Source organism: Malassezia japonica, chromosome 7, assembly GCF_029542785.1.
Source record: "Malassezia japonica chromosome 7, complete sequence".
In the NCBI taxonomy this organism is placed as follows: domain Eukaryota; kingdom Fungi; phylum Basidiomycota; class Malasseziomycetes; order Malasseziales; family Malasseziaceae; genus Malassezia; species Malassezia japonica.
Window position 1 is genome coordinate 142,548 of NC_083376.1, and position 24,319 is coordinate 166,866.

General features: G+C 67.4%; 10 protein-coding genes across 10 annotated transcripts; 5 read left to right on the forward strand and 5 right to left on the reverse strand.

Annotated features, from left to right (window-relative positions):
• Positions 1-29: 29 nt before the first annotated feature.
• On the forward strand, positions 30-2,192 carry MJAP1_003573 (uncharacterized protein; the record flags this gene model as incomplete). Its single annotated transcript, XM_060267499.1, has 3 exons — positions 30-222; positions 246-469; positions 492-2,192. 3 exons carry the CDS (start codon positions 30-32, stop codon positions 2,190-2,192), a joined length of 2,118 nt encoding a protein of 705 aa, XP_060123482.1.
• A 37-nt stretch (positions 2,193-2,229) lies between these two features.
• On the reverse strand, positions 2,230-4,137 carry lcf1 (long-chain-fatty-acid--CoA ligase; the record flags this gene model as incomplete). The annotated part of the gene is made up of 1 exon (XM_060267500.1): positions 2,230-4,137. The coding sequence occupies one exon, from the start codon at positions 4,135-4,137 to the stop codon at positions 2,230-2,232; it is 1,908 nt and encodes a 635-aa protein (XP_060123483.1).
• Positions 4,138-4,405: 268 nt separating this feature from the next.
• On the forward strand, positions 4,406-5,028 carry MJAP1_003575 (protein deglycase; the record flags this gene model as incomplete). The annotated part of the gene is made up of 2 exons (XM_060267501.1): positions 4,406-4,838; positions 4,868-5,028. The coding sequence occupies 2 exons, from the start codon at positions 4,406-4,408 to the stop codon at positions 5,026-5,028; spliced, it is 594 nt and encodes a 197-aa protein (XP_060123484.1).
• A 146-nt stretch (positions 5,029-5,174) lies between these two features.
• On the reverse strand, positions 5,175-11,582 carry brr2 (RNA helicase; the record flags this gene model as incomplete). Its single annotated transcript, XM_060267502.1, has 1 exon — positions 5,175-11,582. The coding sequence occupies one exon, from the start codon at positions 11,580-11,582 to the stop codon at positions 5,175-5,177; it is 6,408 nt and encodes a 2,135-aa protein (XP_060123485.1).
• A 92-nt stretch (positions 11,583-11,674) lies between these two features.
• Positions 11,675-15,097, forward strand: MJAP1_003577 (uncharacterized protein; the record flags this gene model as incomplete). Its single annotated transcript, XM_060267503.1, has 2 exons — positions 11,675-14,975; positions 15,033-15,097. The coding sequence occupies 2 exons, from the start codon at positions 11,675-11,677 to the stop codon at positions 15,095-15,097; spliced, it is 3,366 nt and encodes a 1,121-aa protein (XP_060123486.1).
• A 150-nt stretch (positions 15,098-15,247) lies between these two features.
• PDS5 (Sister chromatid cohesion protein pds5) lies at positions 15,248-18,418 on the reverse strand (the record flags this gene model as incomplete). Its single annotated transcript, XM_060267504.1, has 1 exon — positions 15,248-18,418. One exon carries the CDS (start codon positions 18,416-18,418, stop codon positions 15,248-15,250), a length of 3,171 nt encoding a protein of 1,056 aa, XP_060123487.1.
• Positions 18,419-18,445: 27 nt separating this feature from the next.
• MJAP1_003579 (uncharacterized protein) lies at positions 18,446-19,819 on the reverse strand (the record flags this gene model as incomplete). The annotated part of the gene is made up of 6 exons (XM_060267505.1): positions 18,446-19,123; positions 19,150-19,326; positions 19,349-19,438; positions 19,461-19,507; positions 19,530-19,639; positions 19,662-19,819. The coding sequence occupies 6 exons, from the start codon at positions 19,817-19,819 to the stop codon at positions 18,446-18,448; spliced, it is 1,260 nt and encodes a 419-aa protein (XP_060123488.1).
• Positions 19,820-19,898: 79 nt separating this feature from the next.
• MJAP1_003580 (DNA helicase) lies at positions 19,899-22,518 on the forward strand (the record flags this gene model as incomplete). The annotated part of the gene is made up of 2 exons (XM_060267506.1): positions 19,899-20,555; positions 20,578-22,518. 2 exons carry the CDS (start codon positions 19,899-19,901, stop codon positions 22,516-22,518), a joined length of 2,598 nt encoding a protein of 865 aa, XP_060123489.1.
• A 1-nt stretch (position 22,519) lies between these two features.
• Positions 22,520-23,227, reverse strand: MJAP1_003581 (uncharacterized protein; the record flags this gene model as incomplete). Its single annotated transcript, XM_060267507.1, has 1 exon — positions 22,520-23,227. One exon carries the CDS (start codon positions 23,225-23,227, stop codon positions 22,520-22,522), a length of 708 nt encoding a protein of 235 aa, XP_060123490.1.
• A 29-nt stretch (positions 23,228-23,256) lies between these two features.
• On the forward strand, positions 23,257-24,291 carry MJAP1_003582 (uncharacterized protein; the record flags this gene model as incomplete). The annotated part of the gene is made up of 5 exons (XM_060267508.1): positions 23,257-23,339; positions 23,362-23,414; positions 23,439-23,852; positions 23,875-24,147; positions 24,170-24,291. The coding sequence occupies 5 exons, from the start codon at positions 23,257-23,259 to the stop codon at positions 24,289-24,291; spliced, it is 945 nt and encodes a 314-aa protein (XP_060123491.1).
• Between the last annotated feature and the right edge of the window lie 28 nt (positions 24,292-24,319).

Consider the following 24,319-nt stretch of genomic DNA (forward strand, 5'->3'; position numbering starts at 1 on the left):
CCCCGATTTCATCCCGATCTCCATCCAGGATGCAACAAGCGGCACCGCTCTCGCCAGAGGCGTACGCCGACGCGCTCCTGCAGAGCTATCTCTCGCCGGCGACAGACGACGCACCGGCGGTGTGGACGGCAAAGTACGCGGAAGAGGTCGCCAAGCGCCGGGAGAGCGCGCTTGAGAAGACGCTCTTGTACGACCGCCTCTTGGCCGAGGCCAACGTCGAGGGTACGTTGACGCATCTGACGCAGCCTCGCTCTTTCCCCCGTCTTCGCCGTCGGATACCTATGTGCTGCTTGTCGCGATTCTCACGGCCGCCGTGGCCGAGGACGAAAAGAGCGCGCTGCTCTACTACCTCTTTAAAGAGCACGCCGGCGAGGCCGACGGCGACGTCTTTGCCGAGCACGTCGCCCTCTCGCCGAGCAAGCGCGCAGAGATCGACGGGTACTGGGGCGTGGACCACGCCTTGTTTGCGGTACGTCGTGTGGCTTACGCAGTCCGCTATCCCTTACTTGAAGGACGCACGCTTTCTGCCGATCGTCGCCGAGACACTCGGCGGCCAACACAAACACGCCGCGCTCCTCCTCGAGCTGTACGACGTGCAGGGATCGCTGCCTGCGACGTGCGGGACGCCGTCCGAGGCGACGCTGCACCAACTCGCCCTCCTCCTCGAGGCCCTGGCGCAGGTGCGCGGCCTCGGCACTGCATGGGTCGCCTGCCGCCAGTGGCTCGCCGCCCAGCCCAACGCACAGGCGCTGCACAATGCCCTCTATGGCGTGCTGTTGCGCTACTGCTTTGCGCCGCCGCGGCCCGACGCGATTCGCGCGCTCCTCGCGCTGCCCCTCGATGCCGATGAGGAGGGCCGCGTGCAAAACTATGCTTTGACGCCGGGCAGCGCCGCGCCGAGCCACGCGGCAGTGGCCGTGGACACGCTCCTCCTCAAGCTCATCAACGAGGGTCGGTACGTCGACGCCATCCACCTCGACCGCCGCGCCGCACAGCTCGAACGCTCGCACGCATTCGGCAGCGACGGCAGCAGCCAGGCGGCGCGCCTGCGCCACCGCCGCAAGGCGCTTGTCGACGGCGTCTGGTCGATCCTGCCGGCCGTGCAGCGCGACGCGCTTGTCGCGGATCTCGGGCCGGAGCCGATGGCGGAAGAGGCCCAGCCTGCTGCGCCCGAGCGGCCGCAGACGCCGCTGAGTGCGTCGCTGAGTGCGGCGCCGGCCAAGGCGTCGCCGGACGCGCGCCTCTTGTATACCGCCGTGCACCTTCCTTCGCTGGGCCAGAAGCGCGGCGCGACGCCGGCGCTGCGCGAGTCCGATGCGCCGCTGCGTAGCAGCAGTCCGTTTGCGGGCTGGAAGCGCGCCGCGCCGCGCGAGACGCAAAAGGAGGCGCCGCGCCCGCTCGAGCCGGGCTGGGGCGTGCCGATTCCTAAGATGGCGCAGGACGTGGCTATGGACGAGGCGCGTGCCGTCGAAGAGGATATGGACGACGCACTTGACGAGGCCGAGGCGGTAAACGAGGACGAGCCGATGGCCGACGAGGCCGACGAGGCCGACGAGGCCGATGCTGACGACGAGCCTGTGGACGACGAGCCTGTGGACGTCGATGAGCCTGCGGACGAGCCTGAGGACGAGCATGCGGACCCCTCGCCGTCGCCCGAAGTCCCGCGCCGCCGCCGTGGCTCACGCCGCGCGGCAAAGAAGGCAAACGAGGCGCTGCGCATGACGCTGCGCTCCGAGGACCCCCCCGTTCCCGGCGGCTTCCCGATGGAAGCGGCGCCGGCGCGGCGTACGCGGCGCACGTCGCGTGCGCCCGAAGAGGGTCTGACCGCATCTGCGTCCATGTACCCCACGGCCCAGTCGCCGGCCCCCCGCCTGCCACGCAGTGCGACGCAAGGCGACGTGGCGTACCCCCAAGCGTCGCTTGCGCGTCTCGAGGCGTTGCACGACCACCGCCCTATTGCGCGGCGCACGCGTGCGCAGACTGCCGAGCTCGAGTCGCACGGCTCGCAGGCGAGCGATGTGGGGGACCTGTCCGACTTTGCGCACGACGAGCCCGCGACGCCCTCGCGGCGGCGGCGGCGTGCGTCGCCCGTGGCAACCCCCCAGCGCGTCACGCGCTCGTCCCGCCGTTTGAAGGACGGCACGACGCCCGGCACCCCCCGCTCGGTCCCCCGGCGGCGCGATGGAAAGTAGCATAAATAGTGTCAAAACCTAATGGCACGGACTATGATCACGGGTATACCTTCTTGATCTCGTCGCCGTACTTGGACTCGACCTCCTTGCGCTGCACCTTCTGGGCGGCGGTCAGAGGGAGTTCTTCGGGGACGAGCACGACGGACTGGAGCTGCTCCATTGGCACAAAGCCGGCGCCCTTGCCGACCTGGTTGAGCTCCTTGAGCACAAGCTGAGTAACATCCTTGTTCTTGCAAAGCTCCTCGAGCTCCTGGTCCTTGAGGTTGCCGAGGCCGTTCTGCGACAGCGTCGAGCGCAGCGTGTCCTCGCGCGGGAAGACGACGGCCATGGGCTGCTTGGCCTCCGACGAGGCGTGCACGCAAACGTTGGTCACGACGTTGCACGACTTGTACGTCGACTCGAGGCGCTCGAGCGCAATGTACTCACCGCCGCTGAGCTTGACCAGGTTCTTCTTGCGGTCAATGAGCGACAGGGTGCCGTCGGCGTTCCACTGGCCGACGTCACCGGTGCACAGCCAGCCGTCTTCGGTAAGCGTCTCGGCGGTGACGTCCGGGCGCTTAAAGTAACCCTTGGTGATCGAGGGACCACGGAGCATCACCTCGCCCTGCGGCGGGTTGTTCGTCGAGAGGTAGTTGGCGTCCGGCACGTCGCGCAGCTTGATCTCGACCGAGGGCATCGGCACACCGACACACGAGTACTTGAAGAACTCGGGGGTGAGCACGGCGCACATGGCCGACGACTCGGTCATACCGTAGCCCTGCAGGATGTTCACCAGCGCGTTGCGCAGGAACTCGTGCGTCTCCTTGGCGATCGGCGCGCCACCCGACAGAGCGAGGTGCAGGCGGCCACCCGTCTGCTCCTTGACCGCCTTGAAGACGACCGCGTCGGAGAACTGCTTAAGACCCGGCACATTGTTCTTCTTCGACCACATGCCCATGTTAAACATCTTTTGCTTCACCGAACCGGCAGAGCTGACCTTGGAGACGATACCCTTGCGGATCAGCTCCCAGACCGCCGGGACACCGACCATGAGCGTCGGGCGGAAGGCCATCAGGTCACTCTTCGAGTTGCGCACCGAGGTCGCAGTGAGCGTCTTGACGCGGCCGTAGCCGAGCGCAATGCCGCGGTAGAGCGCAAAGCACTCGACGACAAACTCGAGGATATGCGCCAAAGGAAGGTAGGCAAGCAGCGACTCGTTGTCCCCCAGGTAGGGGCTGATCAGCATATCGACCGCAGCCACCGTCGCCACCAAGTTCGCGTGGGTGAGAATGACACCCTTCGGCGCACCCGTCGAGCCCGAGGTGTACATGATACACGCAATGTCGTCAGGGTTCACCTGCACCGGCGCCGAGTTGCTGTGCTGCGCACCGAGCTTCAGCACCTCGTCAAAGGTGACGAGGTGCGCGTTGGGGCGCGTCGAGAGCTTCGCACGCACGCTCTCGAGCACCTTGGGGTCTGCCTCACCGTCGTAGATCACGACGCGCAGCAGTGGCGTGTTCTCCACGACGCTGTCGACAACGTGCAGCTGGGCTGCGTTGGTAAACATACCGACCACCTCGGGCTCCTCGAGCGAAACCTGGAGACCGCTCGGGCCGAGCGTGTCGTAGGCCGTGCAGAAGGTAAGGCCCTGACGGAAGCACGACTGCGCGGCGATCTGCCAGTTCATCGCGGTAGACGCAAAGATGTTGAAGCGCGTCGAGCTGTTGAGCCCGAGCGCACCGAGACCCGACGAGAATTTGCCGACAAGGTCGCAGAACTCGTTGAGCGTCGTGTAGGTGTAGTCGCTCAGCTCGTAAAAGGTCCACGTCTTGGTCTCTTCGACTTCCTTGTCGCCCACCTTCTTGCGGATCACCTTCTGGTCCTTGTGCTCACGAAGAATCTCGCGCGACGCAATCAAGCGGCGCGAGCCGTGGCGCTTGCGCCCAGCGTCGAGCAGGTCCACCATCGTGTTGATCCCAGGAGCGGGGCGCTCCACGAGCTCATTAGGCGAAAGGAACGAACGACGGATCTGTCCCTCGCTCCCATCGGCTCCATTCACCGCCACACTGGCTTTCTTTGAGGATCCCATTATTCAAGGAGACGTCGTACGAAACCAACGTCAAAACCCTCCAAAACCCCGTTTCCCCGGAACGTGACCGGTGCCCGATACACGGGCACCGGCGCCTACGGGCCCCAACAAACCTCGCAGTATCACGTGATAGTCCGTGCACACCATGACCAAGGCGATTGTATTTCTCGCAGAGGGGACGGAGGAGATGGAATTTAGCATCGCGTACGACGTGCTCGTGCGGGGTGGCGTAGACGTCAAGTCGGTGTACGTGCCCGCGGCGGGTGCCGCGGACGCCCCGCCGAACGGCCTCGTGAAGGCCTCGCGTGGCGTCCAGATTGGGCCCGACATGACCCTCACCCAGCTCGTGCAGGCGGGCGACGTCGGCTCGTACGATGCGCTGATTGTGCCGGGCGGCGTCGGTGGTGCACAGACCATCGGTAAGGACGAGACGGTGCTCAAGATGCTCAGCGACGCCTACCAGGGCAAGCGCCTCGTCGGCGCCATCTGCGCCGGATCGCTCGCGGCGCTCCATGCAAAGATCGGCCTCAAGGGCCCGATCACGAGCCACCCGTCGGTGGCCGACCAGCTCTCCAAGGGTGCGTACGAAAAAGAAAAACTAACATAGACTATGAGTACTCTGAGGACCACGTCGTGGTCACCGACCACCTCGTGACAAGCCGCGGACCGGGCACCTCGTTTGCCTTTGCGCTTACGCTCCTCGAAAAGCTCGAGGGTGCCGAGGTGCGCAACAAGGTCGCTGCGCCCATGGTCCTCCAGCACCTATAGCGCATAGCCACAAGGAATGTCCGTGCACCTTGCATACGGCGCACGGCCTCGGCCTCGGCGCACGCTGGGCCGGTGCCGTGCCCTTGACCCATCTCCGCCATGTCCGCGCGGCCGTGCGCGTCATGTTTAGTCAATACTACCGATCACTACTCCTCCTCCATCTCCTCCTCGTCGTCGTCCTCTTCTTCGCCTTGGGCGACTTGCAGCGGCTCGATCGCAAGCTCGCGGTCCGCACCGACATAGCTGTCACACATCAGATAGAGCTTGAGACGGTCGTGCGTGCCGGCAGGCAGCGTGAACTCGAGGCGTACCTGCTGCGTGCGTGCGATCGTCACGCGCTTGATGCTCAGCAGCGAGCGCGTGCCGGGGTCGCCCACGACAAGCCACCAGGCAGTGAGCTTCTTCGTAGGGAAGTAGGGAGCAATCGCCGTGATATCCGGCTCCTCGTCCTCGTCCGCGTCGCGCTCGAGCGTCGCGTGGAGCACGATCGGCGTCGCAGAGTCGAGCGCGCCCTGCTCCTCAATCTCGAACGAGATCTCAATGTAGGGGAACTCGTTCGTGAGCTTCGCGACGTCGGCCATCTGGCGCTTGTCGAGCTGAAGAAGCGCCTCGCGCTCGGACGCGCTCATGTCGGGCAGCGCATCGCTGAGCGCAAACACGTCGTCGATGCCTTTGGCCCTGCAACGCTCGATCGTCGCCTGGGTAAAGTGCGGCACTTGGCGCAGCGGCGAGTCGCGGTCCCACACGGCCTGCACACACATGTGGCTCAGCTCCATGGCGACAATCGCATTCAGCAGCGCACCCGAGCTCATCACGTCGACGCAGGCATTGAGCAGCGTGAGGACGCGCTGCAGAATCAGGCGCTGGTCCGACGCAAGGTCCGCGGGGAGCGCGAGGCGCGAAAAGTGCGCCTGCAGCAGGATGAACGTCTTGTGGAACGGACTCGCAAAGTTGATGCGGTCGAGCTTCAGCGGTACGCGGTCGTAGATGCGGCGCAGCAGCACATCTTCGTGGTGGCGAATCGGCACGTCCTCAAACTCGGCGGCGGCCGCGACGATCTCGAGCATGCCACGCAGCTTGGTCTGGCCGGTGAGCGAGAGGTGGAAGACGTCGATCGTTGCGTACGAAACGTTGTAGAACGACGCAATCATACCCAGGTTCAGCGGGCTGACGTCCATCTCGTCCTCAATCGCAATGCACTTGCTTGTCTCGAGCTCGCCGAGCGTCGTCTCGACCAGCTCCGAGAGGAAGTCGCCGATCTGCTGCATGTCGCGGCCCTGGCACCCGTACGCCTGGGGGTTCTTTTGCAGGCGGCGGTACATCAGCGTCCACGTCAGAATGTCGACCGCCGCTTGCTTGTCTTCGACGGTGCGCGCGACAATCTCCGCATTCAAAAAGTCTTGGGTATACGCGTTGAGCTTGCTCTCGAGCGGGAGGCCCTCGGCGAGGAACTTTTTAAAGTACTCCTTGCGGTTCGCCTGGCAGAAGAGCATGCAGCGGCTGCTGCCGTCCTCGCCGGGCTGCGTGCACTTGCCGACCATCTGGAGCATGTCGGTCAGGGGGTAGTCGATGTAGCGGTGCTCCTTGCCTTCGTACGTCTGCAGCGACAGGAGGAGGACAAGGTGCGCCGTCACCGGCAGGCTCCACACCGTCTCTTTGCTCGCGACCATCACCTGAATGGCGCCGGCGGTAAAGAGACGCTCGACGATGCGCTGGTCGCTCCGCGAGAGGCCCTCGTGATAAAAGGCAATGCCTTGCGCGACGCATTCGGCGAGCTCCGCATCCTGGATACGCTCCAGGTGGGGGCGCAGGTGCTCCTCATCCATGTTGAGGAAGCGCGGCTCGCCGTCGGTATCCGCCTGCGCATACATCAGGATATCGTTCACGGTGAGCTTCGCCTGCTTGCGCGTCGGCACAAAGATAAGCGTGGGCTGCGTCGGGGCGTACTCGACAATCGCGAGGTACGCGGGCTTGGCCATGGCAATCATCAGCGACGCAAAGTGGGGGATCGCAAAGGTCTGCAGATGCACCTCCATCGGCACCGGGCGTGCGCTCGGCGCAAAGTTGAAGATGTTGCTCTTTTCTGCACCCAGCCACTCGCCCACATCGCCACCATTCGCCAAGGACACGGCCAGGCCGATCATGCGCGTGGGCGCCTCGAGCTGCGCGGCAATGAAGCGCGCACGCGAGCACACCACCTCGTACGTCGGCCCGACGCGCTCGTCGCCGAGCAGCTGCAGGTCGTCAAAGATGTACAGAGCGACGCTCTGCACATTCTTGCGCTGCCGCCAGCGGCGCGAGAGCACATCCCACTGTTCCGGCGTGCACACCACGATATCCGCCAGCTCCAGCAGACGCAGGTTCGTCGTCGTCTCGCCGGTGAGCGCGACAATCTCTTTTCCGCCGTTCAGCTGGCCGAAACGCGCCTGCCATGCGGCGACGCGCGGCGCGACCATCGCCTCGTACGGCACGACACACACGGCGCGGCCGTTGGACGTGCGGAAGAGGCGCAGGAGCGCAAGCTCCGCACAGAACGTCTTGCCCGCACCCGTCGGCGCGCCAATGAGCACGCTCGCGTCCGTTTCGTACAGCGCGTGGAATGCCTGCGTCTGGATCTTGTTCATGTACTCGTACTCGTACAGCGATGCCTCCTGGCCGAGCGCCGCGACCGGCTTCGGCTGCAGGTCGAGCAGCGGCGTCGGCGCGCTAAACTTTTCAGGGAGGATCAGGTGCTTGAACGAGATCGGGAGGCGAACTTCGCTCTGCAGCCAGCGGTCACTGATCAGCGTCACGTAATAGTTCGGCGGCACAGGATCGGTGAGCGGCACGGTGAACGAGACCGTGTGCTCCTCCTCGGCGTACTTGCGCAGGAGCACAAACTGGTCGTAGAACAGGATCGTGTCTCCGTCCACGTCTTCCACCAGGAGCCAGAAGCTCTGTGCGCCACCGTGCACACGCTCGTCCCACTGAAAGTCGGGCGTGATGGTGAGGTGCACCTGCAGCAGCGAGCGCGTAAGCGGCTGGAAGTACGCCGCAAGCTCCAGGCGGGGGAACTGGTGCACGAGGCGGTGCACGAGTCGGCCCGCCTTGGGAATACCGATCAGCTCGCCAATCTCGTTCGGCTCGAGGTCGCGCAGGCGCGCAAACGGAAACTCTTTGCGCTCGAGGCGGCGCACGAGGTCCGACGGCACGCCCTTGAACTGGCGCAGCGGCGTCATCGAGTTCCACTGGCGGTGCTCGACCATCTTGGCGAGGTCGAGCGCGAGGCGCGCGACGCGCGCATAGCCGCGGATAATGCAGATCTCGACCAGTGCGCGCAGAATACGCCCGGCGGACTGCGTGACGTACACCATGTCCGCCGCGAGCGCGTACCCGTCGAGCGAGAGCTGCGAGATGTACGCCTGGAGCAGGACGTTGATCTTGGCGCTCGGCTCCTCGAGCGACTCCTTCACGGGAATCGGCACGCGCTCGAGCATCTTGCTCACCTCGAGCTTTTCGTCCTGGCGCGCGACCTGGTGCTTGAACTCGTCCGAGAACGCAAAGACACGCAGCAGTTCGATCATGCCGATGTGGCTCTTGATGTGCTTGTGGTACGTGCCCATGCTCGTGTGCGTGAGGTAGTAGTGCGCAGCGATGCGCGCAAGCTCGTTAGAGGTAAAGAGGCCGGTGCGGCGCTCATACTTGAGCAGCCCCGCCTTTTCGAGGAGCACGGCCGCCGAGTGTACAATGTCGGCGCGCTTTTGCTCCAGGAACGGATCGTCCTCGGAAAAGTCGGCCGGGACGCTGTACAGGGCCGGGGAGCGGAGCATGCGCACGTACAAGTACGTGTACCCCAGCCAGGCGACCGCCTCGTCGCGGTTGCGGATCGTCCCGAGGACGATCTCGGCGTTGAGGTTGTCGGCGAGGCGCGAGACGAACTGCGACTCGATCGGCAGCTGCTGGTTCAGCAGCGACAGGTAGTACTGCAGCTCGTTGTGCGTCGTGATAATGATTCCCTCGCCGACCGTGTCAAACTGTGGGCGGCCCGCACGGCCGAGCATCTGGAGCATGTCCTGGGGCGACAGCTCGCACCAGCGGCTCTTTTCGGGGTTGTAAATCTGCGTGCCCTTGATAATGACCGTGTGCGCAGGCAGATTCACGCCCCACGCGAGCGTCGCCGTAGACACGAGCACCTGGATGTGGCCGTCGGCAAACAGGTCCTCGACGAGCTGGCGGTCCGGGCGGCTCATGCCGGCGTGGTGGATGCCAAAGCCGTACGGGAGCACGTCCTTCAGGTTCGCGTCCTGGACATTCTCGAGCTCCGACTGGAGAATCTCGCGCGAGGCGGACGACTGCGGGAGGAACTGGCCGAGCGTCTCGCTCTCCATTGCGCGGTCGCGGATGTACTTGGCGGTCTTGGCGGTCTCTTTGCGCGAGTGCGTAAAGATCAGGAGCTGGTTCTTGCCTGCGTGTTCGAGCGTCTTTTCGTACGTGACCTCGTTCATGACCTGGAGGCGCTTGATCGCCTTGCTCTCGGTGATGCCGATGTACTCTTGGCGAAGCGGGCACGGGCGGTAGTTGCCCTCAAAGTACAAGAGGCCCGAGTCCGGGTTCACACGCAGGAACGCGGCCACGTCGCGGTAGTTGGGCAGCGTCGCGCTCAGGCCGACAATGCGCACCGGCTCGCTGAGCTGCTCCATGCGCCGGATTGTGCGTGCGATAATCGCCTCGAGCACCGGCCCACGGTCGTCGTGCAGGAGATGGATCTCGTCGACAATCAGCAGACGCACGAGGTTCGTGTACGACGTGTCGGTGCTCTTGCGGCTGATCACGTCCCACTTTTCCGGCGTGGTGACAATCACCTGCGTCTCGGCGATCTGCGCCTTGGTCAGCTGGCTGTCGCCCGTGAGTTCGTTGACGACCACGCCAAACGGCCCGAGGCGCTCGCGGAAGTTGGCCGCCTGCTCCGCGACGAGCGCCTTCATCGGCGCGACGTACACAATCTTGAACGCGTCGAGGTCGATCTCGTCGCCGTGGCGGTGCTTGCCGAGCTCGTGCAGGATCGTGAGCATCGCGACGTTGGTCTTGCCCGCGCCCGTCGGCGCACAGAGCAGCATCGGCTCGTCGCTCTCAAATGCCACCGGATAGCACTTGCTCTGTACAGGGTTGAGCGACGTGGCACCAGGGAAGGCGGCCTGCGCCCACTCTGGGAGGTCGCGGATCGCGACGAGGTCCGACGCAGGCACGAGTTTCTTTTCCGGGGCCGGAATGTGGATCTCTTCGTACCCCTTCTTGCTGCGCTTGAACGAGCCCGGGGGAAGGCGCACCTTGGGGTTCGAGTTCAAGTGGCCGCCCTCGGAGAACGCCATCGCCTCGAGGTCAACCGTCCCCCGCGGCTGCGCGGTCGAACCCGGCGCGAGCGTCGCACGCGACGTCATGCGCTGCGCGTCGCGCTTGGCCTGCTCGAGGTCGTCGTGGCCGCCCCGGGCGTCGCCCGCGAGCGCCTTGAGGATCCACCCCGCGCCGCTTTCGCGCATGCCGACCTCGACGTCGATGCGCGACTCCTCGTCCGCACGGGCGAGGCGCGTGCACCAGAGGACCACGTCGCGGTTTTTCGTGAGGAGCTGCACGAGGTCAAAGTTGGTATAGTTGAACAGGTCCATCAGGCTGTTTTCGAGCTCGCGCACGTCGGCATTCGCGCCAAGCACCTCGAATGTGGCGTCCGCCTTTTCGTTCGCTTCGTACGCGTCGGGATAGAACTGGGCGAGCTGGCGCTGGAGCCAGAACGCGTCGACGTCGTGCGGCGATACTGCGCCGTCCTTGGCCGCGGCGCGCTCGCCAATGCGCAGTGCGTCGTCCTGTGTCTCCTGCTCCTCGTCCTGCTCTTCCTCCTGCTCCTCGTCCGAGGCCTCGCGGACGACAAACGTCTCTTCGTCGTCCTCCTCCTCCTCGTCCTCGTTTTCAAAGAGGACGGCGACGCCGGTATCGTTCTCGACTGCGCCGCCGTCTTCCTGCACCTGCTCCTCCTCGTAGTCCGTGATGCGCTTGCCGAGGTTGACGAGCTGCGCAAAGGTCTCCTCGGACACGGACCCGAGAATCGACTCGGTCTCGCGCTTCTTGTCGAGGTCCTTCATATTTTCGTCCTTGAGGATTTCGAGCACCGTATCCGCCGCGCTGCGCACCACCTCGCTCGCCTGGTCGCCGAGCGCGGTGTGGATCAGGGCGAGAATCAGCTCGTAGACGCCACGCGTCTCGTCCGTGCGCGGAATGTAGCGCAGCCCATCGAGCTCCGCGCTCGCCTGCAGCACATTCGCGTACTCTGTCGCACCTGCACGCGCCTTGCGCGCGCCGCCCAGCTCGTCGTTTTCGGCGGCTTTGCGCTTCTTCTTCTCGAGGTCGGCCACCGGCTGCCGCGCGACGCGCGAGCCCATCGCCTTCGGGTCGATGCGCCCGACAAGCGTCTCCGCCTCACCGGTCGGCTCATTCTCCCCAGGCCGCCGGCCCGAGGAGAGCACCAGCGACGAGAGCGCCGAGTACTGGTACCCCGACAGATCCCGCTGGCTCTTGGGCGGCATCGTCGCTGTCGCGAACGCGTGGCGGCACGTGATGCCTTTTTTCTTCACTTCGGCCGAAGCTCGTCGCGCGCGCCACGCGCAAACGCTCGCGGATGCGGAGCGTGCTGGAGGGCATGATCTCGGTGCCCGAATCCATCGACCCCGACGCGCGGCGGCTACCGCCGCCGCTTCCGGGCGTCGCTATGGAGAGTGTGCGCACGCTGGGCGGCGCGCCTCTTGGCCCGCCGCCCGGGCCAAGCACGGACGCGCGGATCTTACCCCCCCGCTCTCCAGAAAAGGTCGCCGCGCCGCCCGAGCTGGAGGCGGCGTCCCCGCCCGAGGACGATGCGGCGACGGACGAAGAGACGGGCATTATCCGCTGCATATGTTCGTGTGACGACGACGACGGATTCACGATCCAATGCGACAAGTGCTTCGTGTGGCAGCACTGCGCGTGTTTTGGCATGTCACAGTCCAGTGTCCCGGACGAGTACCTGTGTGAAGAGTGTGAGCCGCGCGAGGTAAATGTAGAGTATGCGCGCGCGCACCAGCGGCGGCGCCTCCAGGACGAGGCGCGCAAAGCGTCCGCACGGTCGATGCGCGACGCGGCGACGACGCTGCACACCGGCGCCGCGAACGCCGCGTGGAAGGCCGCGATGGGCGAGACGCCGCAGCCGCGCCGCCGCTCCAACGGGCGCACGTCGCCGATGCGCGAGGATGAGACGCCGCGCGCCAAGGCGCGGCGGAAACCTGCCAAGACACGCAAGCCGTCGACGAGCCTCCCGGCGCGCATCCGCGCCGGAGGCGACGACGACGAGTTTGACGACGAGGCGTTTGAGAAGCTCGAGCCGTGGCAGATCGAGTACACGCCGCTCGCTGCGAATATCGTGCACTCGAGCACCGTGCCGAAACTCGCGCGGCACGCGGCCGAATGGGCGCGCACGCCGCTCGCGACCGCCGCGCAGCCGAACGGCACGCACCTCGCGCCGCTTGCGCCGCTCCGGGGAGACGAGCCGGAGGAGGGCGTGCGGTACGCGCGCCTTGGCCTCGCGCCGCTCGGCAACGAGCACGTCCCGATCCTCATGGAGTGTGCTTCGCTGGCCGAGTGCGCCTCACGCACGCACGTCCGCATGATCTCGGAGCAGGTGACGAGCAGCTTTTTTACGAATATCGCGCACCTGCAGCCCCTCGCGTCCGAGCCGCAAAAGATCTGGGCGGCGTCCAAGACGTTTTGCCGCCCGGTCATGCACGGGCTCTTTGCCGATGCGCCCATCGCCCCGGGCGCGTTTATTGCCGAGTACCGTGCAGAAGTGTACGACGCGGAGACGTACCGCGCAGACCCCATTAATCAGTACAGCAAGATTGGCACGGTCAAGCCGCACGTCCACCTCTTGCCCCCGCCGCTCTCGCTGGCGCTGGACGCGCGGCGGTACGGCACCGCGGTGCGCTTTGTGCGCTCGTCGTGCCATCCGAACGCGGTGCTGCGCCCGGTGCTGCATGCACCGCCGAGCGAGCCGCCGCGGCTGGTGTTTGGCCTGTTTGCCCTCGCCTCCATCCCGCGGCACCACGAGGTGACGATCGGCTGGGAGTGGGACGACGCGCACATTGTGCACCTCCTCCCCAGCCTCGTGCAGCGCCCGTGGGCCGTCGACGGACGGCGGCACGACCGCCGCGCAGAGCTCGAGGCGTTTGCGCAGCGCGGCGAGTTTCCGTACGCCTCGACGATCCTCGCGTCCAAGTTTAACGCGGTGGTCTCGGTGCTGCTCGGCGCGACGACGTGCGGGTGCTTTGGGCCGTCGCTTGGCGGCTCGAGCACCAATGCGTTCCACGCCAAGCGCCAAAACTGTGCCGTGACGCAGATGCTGCGTGTCGGCCAGGGCATGGCGCTCTTGCACGCGGCGCCGGTCAAGAGCGGCGCAAAGAGCAAGCCGATCACGCTCACGCCGCTCGTCGGCGCACGCCGCCATTGGTACAGCGACGGGGACATTGACGGACTGCGCGCAAAGCTCGCGGCGACCGACTGCATCGTACAGCGCGTCGACGAGGACAAGCTCCATGCGGACGTCGAGAGCGACGCGGAGAGCGTCGACTCGTGCGCAACCGAGCCGTACTCGGACGACCTCGCGTACGAGAGCGAGGCCGAGGACCCAGTCGTCGCCAAGGCGCTCGACACGCTCGACGTGCAGCACGCACAGACGCTCCTCCCGCTCAAGAAGCGCGTCGAGGGGACACGCATCAAGGCACAGGAGCCGGAGCGGCCCAAGAAGCGCAGCGCGCGGCCGTCGCTCATGCCAGAGCCGAGCGCATCGAAGCGGAGCAAGGTGCGTGCGCTCCTCGACCCAAGCTCGCCAGTGTCGTCCGACGACGAAAACGCCTCGCCGTCGAAGCGCAACGGCGAGCGCCGCGAGCTCGCGCCGCTGCGCCGCGACAAGCTCAGTCCCACGCTGCTCGACGAGCGGCCCAAGATCAAGTCGCCCAAGGCGCCGAGCAAGGCGACGCCGAACGGCAAATCACCGACGCCGACACGAGTGCCGACGCCGCCGAGCGCCCCGGTCCGTATGCCGACGCCGCCGAGCGCTCCAGTGCGTGTGCCGACCCCTCCGAGCGCCCCGGCGCGTGTGCCGACGCCGCCAGGGCTCGTGGCGCCCTCGCCTAGCACGCCAGTGCCCATGGCCGAGGAGCTGACGCTGCCGACCGTGCCCACGCCCCCGACCGAGCCAACGCCGCCTAAAGAGCCGACGCCCCCGCCAAAGGAGCCGACGCCCCCGCCGCCACCGCCCAAGAAAAAGCTGTCGCTCGCCGAGTACAAGCAGCGCCTTGCGTCGCGGCGGCAGTCGGCACAAGAGGTCGACGGCGACTCACACAGCCCTACGAGCGTGCCGAGCCCGGGCGTCTCTCTAGCGTCTCCGCGCACGACACAGGCGAGCGCGCCGTCGCCGGCCGACGCGAGTTCCGCGCCGTCCGCGTCGCCCGTATCGTTTGCGCCGACGCGCGAGGCGGTCCGCGCCGTGGTTATTCCCAAGTCGCCGCCAGCGTCGCCGCCCGGTGCGCACGGAGCTGCGTCCGAGCGGGCGTCTGCGCCTGCGTCTGTCGAGCGCGCGGGTGCGACGGTGCCCTCTGAGCGGCTCGTTGCCGTGCCTTCGTACGGCCGCCTTCCCCCGATCCCTATGCACAACCGGCCGCCTATGCACGAAAAGACGCCCGAGCGCCCCCCCGAGCGGTCTGGAGAGCGCCCCCAGGAGCCGGTAGAGCGGCCGCTGTTCGAGCGGCCAGTCGACCGCTCGCTCGAGCCCCCTCCCGACCGCTTCCTGGATCGCTCGCCTGTTGACCGCTCCGTTGACCGCTCGTCCCTCGGCCGCTCGCCTCTCGACCGCTCGCCCGTCGAGCGGCCGCCCCCCATCCCGCCCCCCCGACGTGCCTGCCCCCAGCGATGCGCGGCCCCAATGGCCCGAACCCCGTCCGCTGTCGCAGCCGACGCCCAGCACGTTTTCGAAAATGCCGACGGCCTCGCCCATGTCGGAAAAGTTTGCCTATGAACCCCCCCGCCCGGCCCTCCGCCGCCCGGCCCCCCCCGCCGATGCCGCCGACGCTGCGTGCCGCGCAGCCGCGCGAGTCGGGGTGGGCCGCGCGTGGAGCGCGCCGCGGCTTTGTGCGTGGGGGATGGCGCCCTGTGTAGTCTATGTACTCTAGTCGTCCTTTTTCTGGCGCTTGGCGCGTTTCGTGCCCTGGCGCTGCACCAGCTCCACGACGCGTTCAGAGAGGAAGCGGCGCTGTGCCGCGCCCTCGTCGGTGGCGCTCGCATAGAGGTCCGACGGCAGGCTTTCCGGCGCGGCGTGCGGCACGTTCCAGCCGTGTGCGTCGGCGGTGCGCTGGACGACGAGCTGCGCGAGCTCGCCGAGGACGCCGAGCGCGTCGCTCGGCGCGGCCGTCGCGTCGAGCGCAGTCTTGACCTGCGCCGCACACTGCATCAGCGTGCCGATATTCGCCTCGGTCGCGTGGCACGCAAGGAAAAAGTCGAGGTACTGCGCAAAGTGCACGAGCTCCTCGCCCTCTGCGCGAAAGTCGGGGTGGTGCGCGAGGAGGTGCAGGAGGCGCACAAACGACACGTCGAGCTGGTGCCGCGCAGGCTCCGAGAGCGCGGCCGCGGCCCGCTTGAGGTACGTCGCGACACGCGTGCGCATCTCGTCCTCGGGGTCGAGCGCGACAATGTACAGCAGCGCGTGAAAGGTCGGCGGCAGCGCGCCGCGCGCGAGGCGCACGAGCAGCGTGTGCAGCAGGCGCGAGCGCACTTCAAACTCTTCGTCCTGCAGCACATGCGCCAGGCGGCTGAGGCGCGGCACGATCAGCGAGCGGTACGCGCCGCACTCGCCCAGGCGCACCAAGCTGCGCGCCGCCGCGAGGCGCATGCGTGCCGCGGCGTGGGGCGGCGTGTGCACTTCCGCACGCGCCTCGCCGGAGGCCGCGACGACGTACAGGAGCTTGAGGACTGGGCGCGCACGCTCGACGCTCGGCTCGCCCAGCAGCACGCCGACCAGGCAGTGCAGGGCTGCGACGCGCACTTGCAGCGCGTCGCCCGGCGTCCAGACGAGCTCGTCGCCGGGCCACGCGCCAAGGACGTCGTCGGCGGTCCACGCGCCAAGGAGCAGCTCGACAATCTGCTCAATCAGGGTATCGACACGCACGGCGTGCACGTCGCACTCGGCCACCGCGCCGAGCGCCGCATAGGCCGACGCACGCTCGGCATCGCTGCCAAGCGCGACGTGCGTCTCGAACGTCGCGACGGCCGTCGAGAGCTGCGGCGCATCGAGGCGCGCGAGGACCGCCGCGGCGTACGGCGCGATGGGGTGGCTGTCGCACGCGGCAGCGAGCGCCGCAAGCAGCGCGTCGCGGCTCGCGCCGGCGGCCCCCAGCGCATCCGGCCCCAGCGCGTCGGGCGCGGCGGTCGCCAGCGCCGAAAGCAGCGCGAGCGCCGGCGCGTCCGCCGCGGCGGCCGCACGCTCGGCGAGCGCCGCGGCCTGCGGCACGAGCAGCTGCGGCGCCTCGGCGAGGTACGCACGCAGCCCCGGCGCGTCCTCGTCCAGCAGCGGAAGGACGCACGACGTGTTGAGGATCGGGTACGAGCCTGCGCGGGCGAGCATCGCGACGGCCATGGCCGCCTCGGGCGCCTCATCCGCCGCAAGCAGCGCGACACGCTGCCGCGCGTCGTACGCGTCTGCGAGCGGCGTCTGCGCGTCGAACGCGAGGCGGAGGTCGGCAAACGCGCCTTCGTCTTTCCACGCCGCGACGCTCTCGAGCGCCGCGGCGTCGAGGCGCAGCACGGCCGCGGCGGCGCGCGCCACGTCTGGCGACACTGTGCCCTCTTCCCATGCTGTGAGGAACGCGTCGAGGGCGCCGGGCCGCTGCAGGCGCAGGTTCGTATAGTAGTACAGCGCGGCGCGCCCCTCTTCGTCCAAGACGCGCCAGACGTACGCGAGGCGCGCGACGTACGCGTCCGGCGCCTGCACCGGGAGGATGTGCGTGTCGAGTGCCTCGGCGACCGAGTGCACGACGTCCGGCGTGCCCGCGAGCGCACACGGCAGGACCTGCGCCGGGATCCACGCAAAGTGCTCCGTCGCGCCTGGGTCGCGGCGCAGCTCGGGGTACGCGAGCTCGTACGCACGCCCCACGGCGTGCAGCGCCGCGGAGCGCACCGCCGCCTTGCGGTCCTTGCCGCGGAGCGCGAGCTGCCGTAGGACCTTGACCGGGAGCGCATGCCGCAGCGTCTCGTAGTCGAGCGCGCCGACGCCGTGCGCGAGCGCCAGGCGCACGCGCTCCTCGGGATCGCCGACGCGCCCACTCAGCGGCTCGGCGAGCGCCTGGCCGAGCGCGGCGTGGGCCGCGGCAATGCGCAGCGCGCCCGCCACCCAGTCGAGGCGCACCGACGCCTGGCGGTCGATCGCGCGGCTCTGCCACGCCTTCCACGCGCTCGGGTACTGCTGCGCAAACGCGGCCGGGGACGGGAGCGCAAAGAGCGACGCGAGGACCTGCGTCGCAAGCGCGCGTGTCTCGGCGTCTTCCTGCGCGAGCTCTGCCTCGAGCTGCGGCACGACGCTCGTGAGCAGCGACGGAACGCTGCCCGCGATGCGCACGATGCGCGCGTGGATATCCTCGAGGGCTTCCTTGCGCGTGCGCATGCCCTCGGCAAAGTACTGCGCGACGTGCTTTTGCAGGCGGTCCTGCGTCGCGCGGCACACGGCGGCCGCGACAGACGTCGTGCTTGGTGCCGCGTCCTCGTCAAATGCGTGCATCAGCGCGTCGAGCGCGGCCTTGGGGAGCGTCGCGCCCTCCTCGACGAGCTGCACGAGGACGTCGGCGAGGTACAGCTCCACGTTCGTCGCGAGTTCTTCGCCCGCGAGCTCGAGGAGCTGCGATACGTACGCCGCGACGAGTTTCGACGCGTTCGGCACGTCGCACACCAGCGCCACGCTCTTGACCGTCGACAGGCTCTCAAGCAGGTAGACCGTGTCGCTGTACCCCGGCGCGTCGCGTGCGCCGAGGCCGGTATCCGGATCAGTGAGCTGCGCGAGGAACTGCGCAAAGATCTGCGCAATCTCCCCCTCGCTAAACGGCGCATTCGGCGCGTAGAGCCGCAGCATATCCGAGAGACAGCACGCGACCGACGCGCGCACGCGCTTGTTCTTGTGTTGGAGCAGGTCTTTTTGCTTGAGCGCGTCGCAGTGTGCGTCGAGCTCGCTCGTGTCGATCGTATCTTGCTCTATAGCCGCCAGCTCTTTGCGCAGCGACTGCACACGCTCCAGCACGGCGTCCGTGCCGCCCGACGCGCTCAGCCGCCCGCGAAAGCGCAGCCGTCGCGTCATGGTGAGGCGCGACGCGTACACGTGATTCTACGAGGTCTGTGCGTCGCCACGTGGCGCACCGTGCAGCGCCGCGAGCTTCGCGAGGTGGCTCGGCGCGAGGTGCGCGGCGCGTACGAGCGCCGCGAGCGCCGCGCGTCCGTCGTGCTCAGCGGGGAGCATAGGAGTGGGGGCGGGGCGCAGCGCGAGGGCGACGTACGGCGCGCTATCGCGCTCAGCGAGCGTGCACGCGACGCCGTCGGGCAGCGGAAAGGCGCCGACTTGGGGGCCATTAGCATAGGACACATCGACGCGCGGCGTCGACGCAAGCGCGCTCCGCGCCTCGTCCGGCGTGCACGCGAGGTACGCGGCGACAGCGTCGAGAGGAAGCGTCGAGTAGATACGTGCGAGCGCCTCGACGAGCCGCTGGGGCTGCGCGGCGACGCACTGCTGCACGAGCCCGGTATTCGCATCCGCCGCAAACTGCTCGGCGTGTGCCGCAAGGAGTGTGTGCAGGTCGCGCGAGCCACTGCGCATGCGGCGGTAGTTGTGCGCGAGCGCGAGGTACGCGCCGGCCTGGCGCAGGTACTGCGACCGGACATTGACACTCGTGTGCTTAAGGAGCGCCTCGCCCTCGACATTGTGGCCGGCGAGCAGGCGCACGAGGATCAGCTTCTTGAACGCATCGAGCTGGATATGGCTCACACTTTCGGACGGGAGCGCAATGCACTGCGTGAGAAGGGCGGGCGACGTACCGTCTGCCACACGTCCTCTGCTTTTTCGTACGCTTGCTGCAGCGTGTATACGAGGCCGGCATAGTAGAGGTACGCGAGGATATCAAGGTAGCGGCCGACCCTTGCAAAGTCGGTCGCGCCCAGGTCCGTGCGCTGCACGAGCGCGGCGCTTTTCTCGTCCTTGGCGAGGAGGTATTGCTGCGTGAGGCGCGCGACGTACATAGAGGAGCGGCGCATGCACACTCGAGAGCCCGCGGTACGGCGCAAGGCTCTCGTACACGCCCTCGAGCCACCGCGTGGCGTATGTCGGCTGCATTAGACGCGGAACCTACCGAGACGAGCCGCCCTTTGTCCGACATGGCGTCGGCCCATTGCGCCACTGCATTAGCGAGACGACGTACCCAGCAGCGGCACGTAGGGAATCGCACCAATGCTTTGCATCACGTCCTCGTGTCCCGCCTCGAGCGCCTGCACCTCGGCGGCGCTCTGCGCGGCACGCAGCTGGGCGGCGCTGCGTCAGTCTCGGCACCTACAGGCACATCCATTTTGCGAGCGGCCGCGCGCTCTTCCACGGCGGGTCCATGCGGTCGCCAAGCAGCGCCTCGTCCTGCTCCAGAAACGCATACAGCTCCGGCACACACGACGGGTCGGCCGTCGCACGGTCCGCAGCCTCTGCCCACGCCATGGTCATCGTGCTGAGTCAGCAGCGAGACGCGTCGATGGGAGCGCGGCGCCGCGTAGCGGCGCAGCGGCGGACGCTGCTCGAGTGCATGCCGCGAGGCGCCGTGTTTCACACGCTGAGCTACCTGTCGTTTTCAGATATCGTGCGCTTGCTGTGCGCCGACAAGCGCCTGCGGCCGTTTGCAAACGCGCGGCACTTTGCGCCATGGCGCAAGCGCTTCCTGAAGCTCGCCGCGGCCGAGGCGGCGTACGAGGCGTGCGTGCGCGCGGGTGAGGAGAGCGGCGAGACAGAGGACGCGTTTGTCGCTGCGTACGGCGAGGCGCTCTCGGCGCTCCAGCTCGCGCGCGCGCCGCTGCAGATGCACGAGATGCTGCACGCGGTCGTCGCGCAGGACTTTGACGCGGACGCGGCGCAGATGTTTCTCGTGCCGTGGATCATGGGCCGCTGCGAGGCCGGGAGTGCGTTTGCGCGCTTCGCAGCGCCGGTCGCTGTCGAAATGCTGTGCTTTGCGCGCGTCTTTTTTGTCGTGCTGCGCCTGTCGCGCCACTTTAGCAGCGGCCCGTCGCACCGCCCGTACCACCAGATGGTGCATGTGCTCGACGCGGATGCGGAGAGCGCGCTGCACCGCTTCTTTTCGCCGCGCCTCGCGCCGACGCCGCCCGACGCGCTCACGAGCGAGCAGGCGGCGTTTGTTGCGCACGACGTGCGTCCTACGGATCTCGTGTGTGTCCAGGCCTATGCCGGCGTACGTATTCCTGCTGACCCAGACCGGAAAAACGCGCTCGCTGTACGCGTACGCACAGCGGCGGCCGTCGTCGCGCTTTCTCTACATCACCTTTAACGCAGCGACCGCGCGTGCGGCGCGCGCCGCGTTTCCGCCGAATGTCGAGTGCCGCACGATGCACGCGGTCGCGCTGCGGCACGTCCAGCTGCCTGACGGCCAGGCGCTCGGGACGCTGCGGCCGCGCGACGTGGTCAAGCTCCTCCGGGGGCAGCTTCCCGAAGGGCGGCGCATCAAGGACGATGCGCGCCCCGAAAAGCTCGCTGCGCCGTCGGTCGCGACGTACATCCTGCGCACGCTCGACCGCTTCATGCAGTCGGCGGATCCCCAGATCCGTGCCGACCGTCATGTGCCGAAACACATGGCGCAGTGCACGGACCTCCGTGCGAACGACGTGGCGCACGCCGCAGCGGCGCTCTGGGACATGATCTGTGCAGGGCGCACCGAATGCCCGCACGACGCGTACGTCAAGCTCTTGCATCTGCAAGGAAAGAGCCATTTCGGGGACTATACCGCGCTGCTCCTCGACGAGGCGCAGGACTTGTCCGCGTGCCAGACCGCGATTCTGCTCCGTGCGCGGGGCACGTCGGCGGTCGTCGTCGTGGGCGACGTGCACCAAAAGATTTACGGGTTCCGCGGCGGGAGTGCGGCCGCGTTCCACGCGCGGACCTATCCCCCGACGGCGCACTTTCAGCTCACGCAGAGCTTCCGCTTCGGGCCGCATGTCGCGCGGCTCGCGAGCCAGGTTCTGTCGCTCAAAGCGCCGCCGCCGTGGGCGCCGCACACGCCCGCGCCCCGCCTGCACGGCACGGGGCCCGACGCGGTGCTGCTCGGGACGTCTGTGCATGGGCCCCATACCCGCGTGTACCGCACGAATGCGCTGCTTGCGCACGACGCGCTGCGCCTCGCTGCGAGCGGCACGCCGCGCCTATTTTTGAAAACGAGCCAGGCGATGCAGCCTGCCGCGCTCGCCGCGCTGCTGCGCGACGCATATACCTTGTACCACGGCGAGGTCCCCCCGCCGTCCTCGTCGCTGCGCGAGTTTGCCGCGTGGAAAGAGCTCGTAGAGCACGTCGAGGCGGACGACGGCGGGGGCGACAGTAAGCTCGCGCTTGTCGTGTCGCTCGCGCCGCTGCTGAGTGCGCCGACGTTTCTCGAGCACGTCGCACAGCTCGAGCACTGCTGCTGCGCTGCGCCGGAGGACGCGTCGATCGTCCTCACGACCGTGCACCAGGCCAAGGGCCTCGAGTGGGACACGGTCGTGCTTGCGGACGACTTTTCGCCGACGCACGACGGCTGTGCGCCCGCGCTGCGCCCGCGCGTGCATCTGCTCGGCGCGTGCGACGAGGTGAACCACATGTACGTCGCGCTCACGCGTGCGCGGCGGGTACTGTGCATCCCCCCCGGCGTCTATGCGTGGGTCGCGGCACGAGAAGGCATGTACCGCTTCCGCTACGCCGAGAAAAGCGCCAAGGCGCAGTGTCCGCTGTGCCGCACGCAGCGCGTGGCGCTCGTACAGCTGTGCATGCCGTATTCCGAGTCGGCGAGCCTCGCCGATGTCCCCGTGTCAACGGCCGCACACACCTACGACGCGTCGCTCTTTTCTATAGGGTGCCTCGCGTGCGTGCGTGCGCGCCTCGGCCTCGATGCGGACCTCGAGGACTTTGTGCGCTGGGTCGACGGGTGCGGCGTGAGCACGACGACCGGCCGCCTGACGCCCGCGGCCGTTGCGCGCACCACACGCAAGCACGCGCCGTCCGCGCCCCGTGCGGTGCGCGCCCCCGCTTTTTCGACGTGCACTGATCGGCGTGATTTGTATGCCGCGCTGCTCGAAGAGATCAAGAGCAGCGTGCGGCGGTGGCGCGAGATGCGGCACGCATGGGTTGCCGAGACTACGGGCCCCGAGCCTATGGAGACAGACGAATAGACTAGGCACCGGCCATGCCAAGCATGCCAGTCGCATCGCGGATCCGCGCGACGTCGTTCGCAGTGAGGTGGTGCTTCTGCGAGAGGAAAAAGTCTTCAAACAGGCGCTCGACCTCGGCCTCGCCCGGCGGCCGGCGCTGTGACCGCGGCGAGGCGGTGCCGGTGGGTGAGTCGAGGTCCATCGTGTCGGCGTGCAGGAACTGCTCCTCGAGCTCCTTGCGCAGCGCGAGCCAGAACTCGACGCTGGAGATGCGCGTGTAGTGCAGGCGCGAGATGCCCGTGTTCGTCGGCGACGAGACGCGCGACGTGCCGATCGGGACGTTGGCGGGCGACGCATTCGCACTCTGCGCGGCGCTCAGCAGGCGCCCCGACTCGGTGTCCGGCGTGAGCGTCAGCTCGGGCACCGCGACGCCGGCGGCCTGCGTAGGCACCGCCGACGGCGTCTGGTCCGCGTACTTCGACCGCAGCTCGGAAAACTGCTTCGTCGTGTAGGTCTTTTGGGAGAAGGCGTGCATCGCCGCAATCTCGTCTTTCAGCCGTTCGTTCACCAGGCGGTGGCGTTTGAGCGTAGGCAGCCCCTCGAACTGGTCCGAGACAAGCACTACATCGTAGGCCTGGCCACAGCCACCAGATACATCGGACACGTACAGCGTACTGATGTCGCCGACCTTGGCGTGAATCGCCGCCTCGAGCTCCGCCTGCGTCACCATCGTGTGTGGAGGTGACTTTTGCGTCGATCATGCGGGTAGCCACGGTGCAGTACGCCCCGCAGTTTGCGGAGCCGAATGCGAATGCGGCGCATGTGCGCGCGCAGCTCAAGGAGTAAGTGCCTGACCTGACGCAGGACCGCGCCCAAGTCGCTCGACATGCTCGTCCTCCCCGAAATGGCCCTGACGGGTAGGTGCCCGTGCGCTGACGCAGGCTATCTCTATTCGTCGTACGAGGAGATCGAGCCGCTGCTCGAGTCGCCGTACCGCGGCGAGGGTGCGACGTACGAGCTCGCGACGTCGCTCGCAAAGGAGCTGGAGTGCTATGTCGTCGCGGGCTTCCCGGAGCGCGCCTCGGACGAGGCGCTCGCCGAGTTTCCCGGCGCGCACGACGCACGCACGCCACGCGCCGAGGCGGAGACAATCGCGCCGTCGTACCTGCCGAGCATGCGGGGCAAGGCGTTCAACTCGGCACTGCTCGTCGACCCGAGCGGAGCGCTGGTCCGCGTGTTCCGCAAGCACTTTTTGTACGAGGCCGACACGCCGTGGGCCGACGAGGGGCAGGGGTTTACCTACGTGGACCTGCCCATCGGCCGCGTGTGCGTCGCGATCTGCATGGACTTGAACCGTGCGTGGATGTGCTAACGCAGCCTACCTGCTCTCGTCCGACTTTGAGCGCTACGAGCTGACGCAGTACTGCGACAAGAACCAAATCGACCTGCTCGTCGTCCCGATGAACTGGCTCCTTCCGGACGAGGAGATCGACGCGTACAAGGCGGGCGACGCAAACGACCCTAGCATTCCCACCATCAACTACTGGGTCGCACGCTGCATCCCGTTGTGGGTGCCGGGGATGGAGCAGCCCGGCCACGAGGGGCACAAGACGCTCTTTGTCGCGTGCAACCGCACGGGCACCGAGAAGGGTACGTGCGTCGGCTTATACAGAAACCACCTTTGCGGGCTCCTCGAGCGTCATTGCGTTCACCGCAGGCGACCAGGCGACACTGCTCGGCGCCGCGGGCAACCGCAAGGACGCCGTGCTCACCGTCGAGCTCAGCAAGGAGTAGGGCGGTGTGGCCGAATGGCCGTCTGCAA